This window comes from Chiloscyllium plagiosum, chromosome 31 (assembly GCF_004010195.1).
Source record: "Chiloscyllium plagiosum isolate BGI_BamShark_2017 chromosome 31, ASM401019v2, whole genome shotgun sequence".
Lineage (NCBI taxonomy): Eukaryota > Metazoa > Chordata > Chondrichthyes > Orectolobiformes > Hemiscylliidae > Chiloscyllium > Chiloscyllium plagiosum.
Genome location: NC_057740.1, coordinates 41,583,221 through 41,598,837, shown reverse-complemented (window position 1 = coordinate 41,598,837; position 15,617 = coordinate 41,583,221). Strand labels below are relative to the sequence as shown.

The 15,617-nt window shown below is 44.9% G+C and overlaps 1 protein-coding gene across 4 annotated transcripts in view; it reads right to left on the bottom strand.

Annotated features, from left to right (window-relative positions):
• ano8b (anoctamin 8b) overlaps positions 1-15,617 on the bottom strand; it is a 118,014-nt gene that overhangs the window by 36,049 nt on the left and 66,348 nt on the right. For all 4 annotated transcript variants that reach the window (XM_043721500.1, XM_043721502.1, XM_043721503.1 and 1 more), the window contains exons 3-10: positions 10,034-10,166; positions 9,407-9,545; positions 8,102-8,198; positions 7,284-7,400; positions 6,747-6,874; positions 6,173-6,334; positions 3,506-3,658; positions 842-968 (exon numbers count right to left, since the gene is read on the bottom strand). In XM_043721500.1, the coding sequence (XP_043577435.1) occupies positions 842-968; positions 3,506-3,658; positions 6,173-6,334; positions 6,747-6,874; positions 7,284-7,400; positions 8,102-8,198; positions 9,407-9,545; positions 10,034-10,166 (1,056 nt within the window). The remainder of the gene's footprint in view (positions 1-841; positions 969-3,505; positions 3,659-6,172; positions 6,335-6,746; positions 6,875-7,283; positions 7,401-8,101; positions 8,199-9,406; positions 9,546-10,033; positions 10,167-15,617) is intronic.

Below are 15,617 nucleotides of genomic sequence, written 5' to 3'. Positions count from 1 at the left end.
TTCCCTGGCTTGTCCTTACCACCCTTCTTAAACAGTGGCACCACGTTAGCCAACCTCCAGTCTTCCGGCACTTCACCTGTGACTATCGACAATACAAATATCTCAGTAAGAGGCCCAGCAATCACCTCCCTCACTTCCCACAGAGTTGATGATCACCTTATTGGGATTGTCGCCCTAAGAAGTTTGATCTAGTTCACTAATGCCCTTGAGGGATGGAAATTGTCATCCTTACCGAGTCTAGCGTACTGCGCCTCCAAACCAATGGCAATGTGGTTGACCTTTGACTGCCCTCTGGGCAATTAGGGATGAACAATAAATGCTAGCCTGGCCAGTGATGCCAATATGCTGTGAATGAATGCAAAAACCACTTGAATGGCGACACACTCACCATCTTAAATATTCACTTCCTCTACCATTGACACTCAGTAATAGCTACCATCTACTTCCATCTAGAAAGAGAAGAGCATCATATATTTGGGAACAGCACCTCCTGCAAGCACCCCCCCAAGTCATTCACCATCCTAACTTGGAAATATATTGCTGTTCCTTCACTGTCGCTGGGTTCAAATCCTGAAATGCCCTTCCCTAAGGGACATTGTGGGCCAATCCACAGCACATGAATTGTGATGGTTCAGGAAGGCAGCTCACCCCCACCTTCTCAAGGGGCAACTGGGGACAGGCAGTAAATGATGGCCAGCCAGCAACATCCACATCCTACAAATGAATAAGAAGAAATTCTTAATAAAGTGAAGTAACTGAAAAAAATAACCCCAAGGATGGTGTGATTGGCCCCAGCTACACCAGCCCACTCCCCATAATGGAAAACATATTTTGTACATACCCATGTCATTTAGCCAGTAGGCAATTTTCTTGTAAACATCGTCAAAAATTGTAATCACAACAGCTAAAAAGACTTTAGGAAAATAGGTGACAATCCGTGGCAATTCTTTGATACTTGACACAAATTCCTGGAAAATGGGAAAGCAGAAAATAAATTATGAACAAAGCATTGGGTATATTTGAGAAAAGAAAGCCCTCTGAATCAGTCTCAGGCACACAGAATTATTATTGGAGTGCAGTGACTATTCTTGTGTAATTCACTGAGCCAGCAACTCAATATTAGTAACATCTGAAATAAAAGATTAAAAATCCGTTTATAGTAGTGTTGGTTTAAGGAATAAATAATGACTAGGTCACTAGAGTAAATCCCCTGATCTCTGGATAATTTTGTGGGTTCTTTAATTTACAATCCTAGTTAAGTGACAGGAAACAGGGAGTGGTTGTAAATGGGTGTTTTGCAGGATAGAAAAAGGTTATCCCCAGGGGCCATATTAAGACCACTGCTTTTTTTGATTAGTTTTTTGTTGAAGAAAAGGGACATGTTATCAAAGTTTTCTGTTTTGCACTCATCAGGACTGAATTGCAAGAATATCAAACTTCAATGGGAGCAACAATTTATAGTGCATAAGAAAAGGGTGCTGATTGGTTGGCAATTGATTGGTTGAGATGTTGCCATGGGGAGTGCACCAGGGAACAGTTAACCCTCAAGTGTTTATTTAACTTCAGATCTGATGGGCTAAGGCATTGCCTTGTAAATTGTACAAGGGAATGGTTAGTCCAAACATTTGGTTTAGATGAAAGGACATATTGAACGAATGGACAGGGCCCTGGGAATGGACACACGACAGTCTCTAGCAAGAGGAAGTGATCTGCATGGCTAGCTCGACTGATAAGTTTAAACTGGATATTGGTGTGAGTCTCAGCATCATTGGGCTTGTTTAGCAAGTGTTGTCCAGTTATGGAATCACATTTAACATTGGACAATACGTTTAATATGGTCAGTAGTCCATATTCCAAACATGAAGGGACAACTACCCATCACTGGACGTACAGCTGATAAATCTGGCATTACACCAGTACCTGAGTATATCAAACAGTGGGTCTCCTTGGCTGTTCTGACTGTGTTGGTAAAAGAACCAAAAGCATTAAGGAGAGACAATTTTTATGCAGTGGATGGTTAGAAGGACACTGGCTAAGAGAGTTGGACACAGGTTCAATTGTGCCTTTCAAGAGAGAATTGGCAATGTGCCTGCAGACCATTTTACCAGGGTTATGGAGAAAGGGTAGGGGAGTGGGACCAGATTCATTTCTTTCGCACAGAGCTGTTTTCACCCTGACAGGCTGAATGGTCTCCCTCTGCACTGTAATCATTTTAAAATTATATGATACTAATAAACAAGTTATTTTATGTCTCATCTGAAAGACCACTATTGGCAATGCAGCACCCCTCCACTGCTGCCCCAGACTGTAAGTTTAGATTATATGTGACAATGTTTAATTTGTTAATAAATCACAATTCTCAGAGAGCTGTTGGACAAAGCTGACACAGACAAAATACAGAGGATACTGGAATAGTCCACAGCATTACACTGCATACACTGGGTACCACTGGCTTTCCCATCCACTATATAGTGGCTGATGAGACTCTGATGCAGATTGGAGCTCTGTAACATCCCTACAGTGGGAAGTCCATGAGACTGGTTTGTGCCTGATCCCAATAACTTTCTCATCCCATTAAGCATTCCTGTACCTTGACTATGTGAGTTCAAAGTTCATCAATGCAACATAATGGAACATAAAGAAAACATTTTATTACATGAACTATCACCTTGTATGAATTATAATTAACCGGGTTTGGCAACTTATTGATCGTTGCGATTGCACATCGGAAAAGAATGGGAAGGGGCTTGGGTCCATTGTGACAATGTACAGAGGGAGAGAATGGGAAGGGGCTTGGGTCCATTGTGACAATATACAGAGGGAGAGAATGGGAAGGGGCTTGGGTCCATTGTGACAATGTACAGAGGGAGAGAATGGGAAGGGGCTTGGGTCCATTGTGACAATGTACAGAGGGAGAGAATGGGAAGGGGCTTGGGTCCATTGTGACAATGTACAGAGGGAGAGAATGGGAAGGGGCTTGGGTCCATTGTGACAATGTACACAGGGAGAGAATGGGAAGGGGCTTGGGTCTATTGTGACAATGTACAGAGGGAGAGAATGGGAAGGGGCTTGGGTCCATTGTAATTATGTACAGAGGGTGAGAATGGGAAGGGAGTTGGGCTATTTGGGATTATGTACAGCAGGAGTAATTGGAAAAGGGTTTGGACCCACTGGGATTATTTTTTGATAGCAGTAAAAGAGAACTGATTTTATCGATTAATGTTCTTAGATTGCATTAGACTTGCAATGAAATGTAGTTGGGCTACAATTCTCGAAGTCAATGTGTTTAGTATTTGCAGAGCTAGATCTCGAATGAATATTTTTCTCTATTAAATTGTGGAACATCCTTGGGAATCTGGACTCAAATTATGGCACACAAGGCTTCCCATTTCATGATTACAAAACAGCTGCTGTATCCTCACAAGAAGAATTACAATCATCCTTTAATCACGTTGTACAAGGTTTCACAAATGGGTCATCTGTGAGACAGGAGGCTGGTACTAACCTGCAGTTCAAAACAGATTAACATGGTCAAGAAGACCACGCAGAGACAGAAGAGACAGACGGGAAGACTGACAAAGTACTGGAACAACCTCCGTTTCCAAGGTGGATAATAGAAGTCCTCGCAACCTGTAACTGGACTGACACACTTGACACCCTGCCAGGGATGGGGGACAGAGAGAGAGATGGAAAGTATTAAAATGGCAACTGCTCTACCAAAGACTGTGAGAAACAGCAGAGAGTTGTGAACACAGCCTGGTCCATAACGCAATCCAGCCCTCCATCCATTGACTTCATCTATACTTCCCAACGCATTGGAAGCAACCTACATAATCAAAGACCCTCCAACACCAGTCACACTCTCTTCCATCCTCTACTGTCAGGCAGAAGATATAGCCATTTGTATATATGTATGAAGAACAGCTTCTTCCGTGCTGTTATCAGGCTTTGCATGGACCTTTTTGATGTTAATGCTGATCTCTCTCTCTGTATCTTCTCTGTGGCTGTAACATTGTATCCTGCACTCTGTCCTGTTACCTTGGTGTATTTGTATTGTCCAATTTGCCTGTAAAGTGCATTAGACAACACTTTTCGTTTTACTTTGGTACACGTGACAGTAATAAATCAAATCAAATCATTAAAATATCAAACAGAAAATCGTGAGATACGGGTTTATAATATAAGTTGGGAATTTGGTTTTAAAATAGCAAAATAGATTTTTCATTTTAGTTTTCTGAAGATAACTTTTTCACTAAAGAGATTAGAAGGTCATTTGTAACAGTAAACCAAGGACATCATTCCCAAGAAAGCATGTGATTTAAGTTAAATGACTTCATTAGATACCAGGGTTGTTAATTAATGAAGTGTTTGCAACAAATAGTCAACTAATAGGTTGAGAAAAAAATCATGTTTCAGTTCAGGGAAGTATCAGATTTCATCCCAGCAGAAGGGCACCTTGCTGGTTTGTGAGAAATCCTCAGGCTGTGGGAGTTTAATGAAATCTCCAAGTTGTGAAAGTTTACAAAAGTTTCCCGACTGTCAGAACGGAAAACAAAATCCAGAGACAATCAGAACTGGAAAGATTCGATTAAATCAGAAATGGGAAAGTTAAATAGGAGTTATGCTTTACTGAGATTGAGTATCTGGAAAGAATATTGCTGGGAAAAGAGATGAATATTTGGGCTGAATCTCAACAGAAATTGATTAAAAGTCAGTTTCTTTGACAAATTATAGGTTCTTTCTACTGGATTGAAAGAATTTTCTGACACATTCATCCCAAACTCCCCTCATTAATTATATACCACACCCAGGCACCTTCTCATCTAATGCTAGTCTGATTCTCTCACTCACTAGAGCTGGAAGTATTTTCCATTGACAGGATATCTCAGAACCCTTGTCACCAGGGCCATGTTCACTCTGGGCATCTTATTCTCATTCCACAACTTTTAGCCGTCAGTCATGATATTTTCCCTCTTTTGTCTCCTGCAGGAGTGAGTGGGAAGACCGTGATCTCTGTAGTCATGGGGGCGGTTTAGCATGACCTCTCCTCCTCCACCTCAGACAGAGCACAGAGACTAGAAAGGCTGTTTCCTGCACCATCCATCAGCTCAGGTACTGACCCCTCAGGTGGTTACGTTAGCTGGATCAGAGTCGGGAGCGTGGTTGGTGGCACTTCACTGGCCCATCCCTGCAGCTAGCCAAGGGAGATGTGACCCAGTCCGCTGGCACTTGGAGCTCTCCAAGAGACCGAGCACCTGCTCTGACCCAGACACAAGAGAAGCCTCTGGTGTTTGACAATCAGCAATGCCCTTACCATGCACTAGCAGGGACAGGGGCAGCAGGGTTTGATGAGGGCAGTGGGCAAACTGAGTCACAGGGTGCGGGCCTGCAGCAATGCAGTGGGGCACCTGCTGCTTCAGGCATGTGATCATCTGGCTGCCTCCCACGCACAGGTTGGCAGCTGCCATGGAGAACCAGGTCCAGCAGGCTCAGAGTCTGCAGGGTATGCCCACAAACCTGCAATCCATCCTATTTCTGAGGGGACCTTACCCTCAACCCAGGTGTCCCATCCACCAAGGAGGCACAGTGGTGCCATTGGCACCCGAACCACAACAGGAATCACATACAGGCTCCTCCTATCAGGACACTCTGGGGGTAGCTAGGACATGCACTTTGACTCTTGTAACCCCTTCTGCATCCCAGCATTCCAATTCCAGGCCCAGCATTCTGACTCCAGCCCCAGCGCTCCGACACCAGCCCCAGCGCTCCGACACCAGCCCCAGCTCTCCGACTCCAGCCCCAGCTCTCCGACACCAGCCCCAGCTCTCCGACACCAGCCAGTGCTCCCCTTGAACAGTTTAACATGACAGTCCCAATGATGTGTGAATGTGGAATAACAAGAATCTGGTCTCGATGTTTCAGACTTAGTTGGAAAACGTGACTCTTTGGTCTTGAAGTCAAAAAGGATCTTGTTTGTCAGCTCACCCTATTTTCCTGAATTTCTCTCCATAGCCCACATTGCTCAGGGCCTGTTTGGGTTGAATGGCCTGTTACTAAACCTTTACATTCTCTGTCAGTAAGAAGCGTGATTTCCTGTTCAGATTACATTATGGATGTTACTGTGTGTAAACCATGTGCGTAAAGATATTCGAAATATGTGAGTCATTCTCACCCTGAACTGGGTCCTGGGCTCCTCAATAAGCTCTGCTGGCCGGTCGAGTGTTCCCCATCTGTAGGCGAGCTCCGCACTCTGGCGCTTCCAACCTTCCAGAAACAAGGTGGTCCACACAACATTAAACAGGGCAAAAGCCACACAGATCACATCACGGCTGGTCTGTTAAGGAAAGAAAGACTTGCATTTATATAGCACCTTTCATGACCTCAGGACACCCTAGAGGGCCTTATTGCTGATGAAGGGCTTTTGCAGTGCAGTCACCTGTCGGAATGCAGGAAACGTGGCACACAGCAGAAACTCACATAAAGCAACGTGACGTTGTCAACCAATGGTTGAAGATTAAATATTGAGGAGAACATTCCAATCCTCCTTTGAAATAGTGCCCCAGAATCTTTAGCATCACCTAAAGAGGGCAGGTGAGGTCTTGGTTCAGTCTCACATCCAAAGGACAGGGTCAAAGATACAGGTACAAAGGAGAATATTTTGGCATCATATACTTATAACAATGGAGATTGAGGAGTGATTTCAGGCCTCTCTGTAGATTTGTCAAAGCATCCACTGTAAACTTTACCTGGTCCGACTCCGTAAATGTCCAGAGTCCAAAGCCAAGGACAGCTGGGTATATCATGCACCACGTGTAGTATCCGAGCCAGGAGAAATACATTGCAATTTTAACACCAAAATATTCACAGATCTCGTCTGCAACAGAAAAGAGAGAAGACAGACCCATCAGCTTATTGAGTAGAGAAATTGGTAAAGTGAAGGCCTTGGTGGGCAGCAGAGATCCATTATGGAGAAGGCCCCACCATGCAGGAGGTCTCACAGTGCAGGGAGCTCCACCGCACAGGAGGTCCCATGGTGGAGAAGGCCCCCATTGTGCAGGTATCCCCACTGTGCAGGAGGCCTCACGGTGCAGAACTCATGGTACAGGAGGCCCCATGTCACAGAATGCACCAAGTTTGACAAAACTGGAAAACTTAAATAAATCAAGATTTAGCGATCAGTTTGTGAATTGCCCACCTTAACATTCTGTCATGTTTCTGAAATGTCGGATAATCTTTCATTTACAACGTACAATGTTTTAGTGAACGGCAGTCCAGGTACACACCTACTGGCTGTGACTCACACACGGCCTGAACCCACGATTTCACCAGTCGGTTAAGGATGCGCTGCTCATGGATTGGCAAGACTTGCTGAATAATTCCCCGAGTCAGGAGCTCTGCAACTAGACAGAACACAGGCTGGGTGAGTATCTGTCTAGCTCAATAGGAATTCCTATTCCTCTTTCTCCCATCCTCCAATGTTCTCGTGCAGATCAGTTCGATTGTGACATATGGACAGTATTGGATGATGATTTAGAGAGATACAACAGCAGGAGAATGGCTCACAACACTCACTCAGAGAGCTGGGACAGACATGATGGTACGAATCTCTGTGATTTGGAATTCTCTTCCCCAGACAGCTGAGGCTGGCTCTTTGAATAGATTCAAGGTGGAATTAGACAGAGTTTTGATTTGGTTTTGGGGTGGGGTGCAGAGGGGGTTGATGGGGGTGCTGAGTGGGTGGTGTGGACAGGAGAGTAGAGTGGAGTTTCAAACCAGATCAGCAATGATCATAAATGAATGGGGGGCAGGCTCAAGGGGCTGAATGGAGTACCTTCCATTGACAGTGCTATCACTATTGGCACAGAGACCAATATTTACAAGGAACGTATGAGCCAGGATTTACAGATAGAGAAGATCCCAGATTGACAGACTACAGGGAGACCACCCTAACCCCCAGCCCACATTGGGTCATAAAGAACGCTCAGAGTTGGTCTGGAGGGTATTGTAAGGGTGATGAGCTCCAGGCTCAGTGACAGCAATTGGTCATGTGCCACTTGCAAATAGAATTTCTACAACCCCACCTGAGCGTTACGTCACTTACTGATTGGCTGTCCCTCCAGGAAGTGGATGTTGTGGAGACTTTCCCCCTGCTTTGCTCGCAGGTTCTCGAGCCAATATCTGATAATACTCTGCCGCTCCTGAGGAGGAAGACACATATCATCATTTCATTTTGATTCAAACCAAACCCTCCCCATCAAGGCATGAGAGAATTCAGCATATCCACATCCAATTACAGTGACATTTACAGCATAGAATCAGGCCATTCGGCCCAACGGTACCCTACTGGTGCTTATCCTGCACACCATCCTCTTCCCAACCCTCTTCATCGCACTCTCTCAACATCTCCCTCGAATCCTTTCTCCCTCACTGGTTAATTGAGTTTTCCTTTTCATTAGCAAATCCCTGAGTCATTATTGATTGTAACACAATAATTTCAAAACTAAATTGTAATTTCTGTTTGTTGTACAACTGTCTCTCTCTCCCTGTCACTTTCTGTCTGTCTGTTTTTGTCTCTCTCTTTGTCTGCCAGTCTCTCTCTCTCCCTCACGCTCTGCTGTTCTGTCTGTCTTTCACCCTGTGTCTCTCTGTCTGTTTTGCCTTCTGCCACATTCTCGGTCTCCATCTCTATCACCCATGCTTTCTGTCCATTCATTTGTCTCTTCTGTCTTGCTCAATCTCTCTCTCACACACTCTGCCTGTCCCACTATTTCGTTCTGTCTTCTGTCTTGCTGCCTGTTTCGCTCTCGCAGGAAAGGCTGCAGAAGAAGTGATAGTGGCTATCACTGTGTTGCTCTATCCTCACTGTCTGGGGTATGTACCTGTGCTCAGTAATTGATGGGGGCATAAAACATGAAGAAGGAACAAAGGGAAAGGGTCCATTCAAGTCACATTTTATAGATAAGGACTGGTTCGTAAATCAGAGATGGGCTGATGTGTGAGAGACATAATGATACAGTGGTGGAAAAGAATAGATCAGAGGCAGGGAAAAAAGAATTTTTGAACTGAAATTGCCGTGTGGTTAAGGAAATTTGTACACAGTAAGATCCCACAAACATCAATGTCATGACTGACCAGATAACATTTTTCAGTGAAGCTGATTGACGGATAAATATTGGTCAGGATACTGGGGACGTCTTCAAAAGAGTGGTTATGAGATCTTTTACATCCGCCAGAGAGGGAAAGTGAGGGATGTTGTTGGGGGTGGGGGATCGGTGTTTAAACATCTCAGCTGTGGGAGAGCACCTCAGAAAATGCAGTGTTCCATTAGCCCTGCACCAGGAGCCAGGCTCTGTGCTGAAATTCCCTCAAACAATAGGACTGTCAGTGAAAATCCCTCCAGACTCACCTGAGAAGTGAAGAAATAGATTTCATTCTCAATGTTTTCATAGATGTAATCCTCATCACAGGAAAAAGCCCTCGATCCTCCCCCAAACTCCTCCTTCACTGGCTTCCTCAATCCCGTTTCCTCAGCCCCTCGAAGTAAACTGCTCAGAGAAATCGAGAGAGAGAGAAAACAGACAGTCAAATATCTAACTGCAGTAAGGCCGACTGTGTACATGCACTGCCCTTAAATCATCACCCCATCCCAGACTCACTCCAGCCAGAAGTGGTGAGGCATTACTGCTCAACTGTTAACCCAGAAGCTCAGCGAATATTCTGGGGACCCTGGTTTGAATCCTGCTACGGCAGATATCAGGGAAAAAAAAACATCTGGTTCACTAATGTTCCTTTAGGGAAGGAAACTGCCACCCTTACCTGGTCTGGCCTACATGTGACTCCAGACCCACAGCAATGTGGTTGACTCTCAATCCCTCTGAGCAATTAGGGATGGCTAATAAATGCTGGCCTGGCCAGTGATGCCCTGATCCTGTGAATGCATAAAGAGAAAAGGAGGATCTCCCCAGCACTCCTGAACCAATATAGGCCCCATCTCACCCAAAACAAATCCCCGCACAGCCTGGCTCCCACATACTTCTGATATGTTGCTGTCATGAAGAATGCATAAACGTTGGTGTGTTTATGATGCCGAATCTGAATGATCAGCTCAGGGATCCCAAGTCGGATGTGGTTCAGTAACCAGAGCAATGTGTGGTCATCGGTGGTATCTGCGGGAAACATGAAATAAATACCCCATTAATACGAGGCCTATTTCTTATTCAGCCTCGAACACTGGCATCACAGGCAAGACCAGCTAATTATTACAATACCACACAACACAGCATCTGTGGAGAGAAAAACAGAGTTAACATGCAACTCCTCTTCAGGACTAGGGTTTATTGCCCCTCTCTAATTACAGTGGAGGTGCTGATGGCGAGCTGCCTCCTTACATCACTGCAGTCCATATGCACAGCAAGGGAGCAAGGGAGTCCCAGCATTGGCCCAAGGTTTGTACTGAGGGAGTGTAGCACTGTCGAAGGTGAGGTGAGACATTAAACTGACATGCCAGGTGCCCTCTTTGTTTGTTCATTTGTGGGATGTAGGTGTCACAGAGTAGTCCCTAATTGCCCCAGAGAAGGGGGTGGTGACCCACATTCTTTAACCACTACAGTACATTCACAATATGCTGAGGGGGGGAGGGGGATTTTGACCCAGCGACACTGAAGGAGCTGATTTTTCCAAATCAGGACAGTGAGTAGCTTGGACCATAAGACCATAAAGCCTAGGAGCAGAATGAGGCCATTCAGCCCGTCGGGTCTGCTCTGCTAGGCAGTCATGGCTGATAGGTTTCTTTCTTTCATGCAGAGGGTGGTGTGAATACGGAACGAGCTACCAGAGGGAATGGTAGAGGCGAGTACAGTTCCAACATTTGAAGATATTTGGACAGGTACGTGAATTGGGAAGGTTTACAGGGATATGGGCCAAACATAGGCAAATGGGAGTCATTCAGTTTAGGAAACCTGGTTGGCATGGACACATTGGGCTGAAGGGTTTGTTACCATGTTGTATGATACAATTTTCCCACCTTCTCCCTGTAAATATAGATCCCCTTACTAATCAAGAACCTATCTATCTGACTTAAAGACAGTGACTTGGTCTCCACAGCCTTTTACGGCAATAGCTCCACAGATTCCCCATCCTCTGGCTAAAGAAATTCCTCCTCATCTCAGTTCGAAAGGGTCACCCCTTCACTCTGAGGCTGTGCCCTTGGGTCCAAGTCTCTCCTACTCATGGAAACAACTTCTCCACATTCACTCTATCCAGGCTTCTTAGCAAGAGCCCCCTCATCCTTCTAAACTCCATTGAGTATAGCCACGGAGTCCTCAACCACTCTTTATCCCTGCGATCATTCTTGTAAACCTCCTCAGGACCCCCTCAACACCAGCACATCCTTCCTTAGATACGGGACTCAAACTTGCTCACGATATTTCAAATGTGGTCCCCCTACACTATCCCAACATCATCCATGTGCTTATCCAAGGACTGTTTAAATGACCCTAATGTGGCTGAGTTAACTATGTTGGCCGGCAGGCCCTTACCATGGCCTTACCCCTCTTTGAGTAAAGAGCCTGCCTCCGACATCTGTCTTAAATCTATCACCCCTCAATTTGCAGCTATGCCCCCTCATACAATCTGACATCACCATCCTAGGAAAAAAGACTCTCACTGTCCACTCTATCTAATCCTCTGATCATCTTGTATGTCTCTATTAAATCCCCTCTTAGCCTTCTTCTCTTCGATGGTTACAGACCAAGTCCCTCAGCCTTTCCTCATAAGACCTTCACTCCAGACCAGGCAACATCCTGGTAAATCTCCTCTGCCCCTTTTCCAATGCTTCCACATCTTTCCTGTAATGGGGCGACCAGAACTGTACACAATATTCCAAGTGTGGCCGCACTAGCGGATTGTACAGTTGCAGCATGACATCATGGCTCCAGAACTCAATCCCCCGACTAAGAAAACGTAAGACTCTGTGTGTAAAACCAAGTACTCTGCAAACTCATCCATAAAGCATGGAGGGGAGCTTGCAGGTGGTGGTGTTCCCAGGTATTTCAGGGTGTATTGAAATGATTCTGTAAAATCGGGCATTCTCCTAATGTTCAGGGCCTTATCTCCCCTGTTAATCTTGCTAAAAAGCAGATTATTTGGCACTGTCTTACTGTTGTTTTTTTGGGATCTTGCTGTGCATAACATGGCTGTCAAATTTGCAACATTACAACAGTGGCTGTGAAATCCTAAGGGATGTACTGAGATCATGGAGGGCGCTACATAAAGGAAGAGTCATTTGACCCAAAGCATTAATTCTGATTTCTCTCCATAGCCGCTGTCAGACCCGCTGACTTTCAAGCAATTTCTGTTTTGATTTCTGATTTACAGATTCTGCAGTTCCTTCAGTTTTTATTTGCAGCAGATGTCCATATGCTTTTTGAATGTGACCTGTTCTTGTGCTGTGACTGTCCCTCACCTCAGTAGCTGCTTTCCCAAATATCAAAATGAAATTTGTTACTGCTCCAGTGGATGGATCAATTAGCCACTGTCCCGTTCCTCAGCCCCTCAGCTCCCAACTCGCTCTGACCTGGTATACAGCGGGGCACTGAACCCTGGCTCTGGCCTGGTATACAGCGGGGGCATTGAACCCTAGCTCTGGCCTGGTATACAGCGGGGGCACTGAACTCTGGCTCTGGCCTGGTATACAGCGGGGGCACTGAACCCTGGCTCTGGCCTGGTATACAGAGGGGAGACTGAATCCTGGCTCTATGGAGAATCAGATTTCAGTCTTCAGGTCACCGGGTGATGAGCATGAACGGGAGAAACAGCCAGGGGAGGGACAAGCTGAACTCTGACACCAGTTTTAACAGGACAGATTAGGACGAGAGGCAGTGGAAATCTAATCTCCTACAATCCTGCAACTCACATGTCAGCTGCCCAGTGACATTCTGAGACTTATCTCAGCAATGAGGTCACTGAAGGCATACAGCATTCCCCACCCCTACTCCCAATCTCCAAATGTGAGAGAAAGTGTTGATGTGCCTGTGTATGTATGGTTGTATGTCTGTGTCTGTGTGTGTGTCTGTGATTCTGTGAGTGAGTACATGCAACAGTGAGACTGCGTGTCTATCTGGAAACTAGCTTTCGAGTTTAAACTGTAATCACTCCCTTAAAAAATCATGAAATTTATAAAAATATGACAAACCTTTCAGCCTAATCATCTTTGCTGATCCTAACACCCCATAAGAACACCCTCCCCACTTAATCCACCTCACTGTATCATTCCATCCTTTTATTCCTTTCTCCCTTGCGTGTTTATCCAGCTTTCCTTTAAACAGATAAAAACTATCCACCACACCAAGTCCCACTGTATCATCAGTCTCTGGATAAAGACATTTCTCTGAATTTCAGGCAGGATTTATTTGTGATTGTCTGATATTCCATCCTTTTATTCCTTTCTCCGTTGCGTGTTTATCCAGCTTTCCTTTAAATAGATAAAAACTATCCACCACACCAAGTCCCACTGTATCATCAGTCTCTGGATAAAGACATTTCTCTGAATTTCAGGCAGGATTTATTTGTGATTGTCTGATATTTGTAGTCCCAAGGTTTGTCTTCCCAACAAGTGGAAACATCTTCTCTACGACTGTCTCATTAAACCTTCTCATAATTTTATTTCATCATTTCTCTATTCGGCCACCCTTCAGTTGTTAATTTTAATCTAAGAGAGAACATTTTTTGTTAAGCAAACATATTAAGGGAAAAAGGCCAAGTGGAGTTGGGCCACTCATTGAATGGTGGAATAGAGGGGCTGAGTGGCCTAATCTTGTTCTTACATTCAGGCTTTGCTGCTCAATCTGCTTCTAATACAGTATCTTGCCCATTCTGATATTTGTGGATAACTAGCCTGTACTTCACCGGGGAGTGGGCATTAAATCAGGATGTGGCCTCCTCTTGTATTGGTTCAGATTTGGAATAAAGATGCACAGCCACTGGACAAGGTACAAAAACAATTCACAATTTCTGTTGCCAGAAAAAAGAGAATCTAACCAGCTAAAATAAAGCAGGGGCCTGGGATGGCCTAATGGACGCCTTCAAAATGATGGAAACATGCAACTGGATGGACAAAGTAATGTTTACACTTGCTGGGGAGACCAGAAGTAGGGCAATCAATGGGAAACAGTCAGTTGCTAACAAATTCTATTCGAAATACAGGAGAAACCTCTCTTTAGGGAAAGTTAGTGGAGCTACCATTAACTCTTCAAAGTTTGTGCGAAGATTTGTGGCATTCATCCACAAACTCCATCAACAAACACATCGACCTGGACCCAATATACCAACCACTACAGCGGACAGCTGAAACTGACAACCGGAAGCGGCAGGGACAGACCACTATAAACACCGGAGGAAACATCAAAGAAGCGCTTCACAGGAGGCTCCCAAGCACTGATGATGTCGCCTAGCCAGGGGACGAAACGTTTGCAACAAAAACTTCCAGCTCGGCGAACAGAACCACAACTACCATTAACTCTATCTATACCTCTCATTATTTTATAAACATCTATCAGGTCGCCTCTGAACACCTTACGCTCCCAGAAATAAAAGTCCAAGCATATCCAGTCTTTCTTTATAACTGAAATCTTCTATACCTGGTAACATCCTGCTAAGTCTCTTCCAAACCCGCTTTAGTTTAATAATATCCTGGCTACAACTGGGCAACCAGAACTGGATACAGTATTCCAGAAGATGCCTCACCAATGTCCTGTACAACCTCAACATAACGTCCAAACTCCTATACACAAAGGACTGAGCAATTAAGGCGTGTGCCAAATGTGTTTTAACCACCTTGTCTACATGTAATGCAACTTTTAAGTATTATGTACCTGCATCCCTACGTCCCTCTGCTCTAGTATTATGTACCTGCACCGCTACGTCCCTCTGCTCTAGTATTATGTACCTGCACCCCTAAGACCCTCTGCTCTAATATTATGCACCCCTACATCTCTCTGTTCTAGAATTAAGTACCTGCATCCCTATGTCCCTCTGTTCTACTATTATGTACCTCCACCCCATGTCCCTCTGTTCTAGCATTATGTACCTGCACCCCAACGTCTCTCTGTTCTAGCATTATATACCTGTACCCCTATGTCCCTCTGCTCTAGTATTATGTACCTGCACCTCACGTCCCTCTGCTCTAGTATTATGTACCTGCACCTCACGTCCCTCTGCTCTAGTATTATGTACCTGCACCCCTAAGACCCTCTGCTCTAATATTATGCACCCCTACATCTCTCTGTTCTAGAATTAAGTACCTGCATCCCTATGTCCCTCTGTTCTACTATTATGTACCTCCACCCCATGTCGCTCTGTTCTAGCATTATGTACCTGCACCCCTACGTCTCTCTGTTCTAGCATTATATACCTGTACCCCTATGTCCCTCTGCTCTAGTATTATGTACCTGCACCCCTAAGACCCTCTGCTCTAATATTATGCACCCCTACATCTCTCTGTTCTAGAATTAAGTACCTGCATCCCTATGTCCCTCTGTTCTACTATTATGTACCTCCACCCCATGTCGCTCTGTTCTAGCATTATGTACCTGCACCCCTACGTCCCTCTGCTCTAGTAT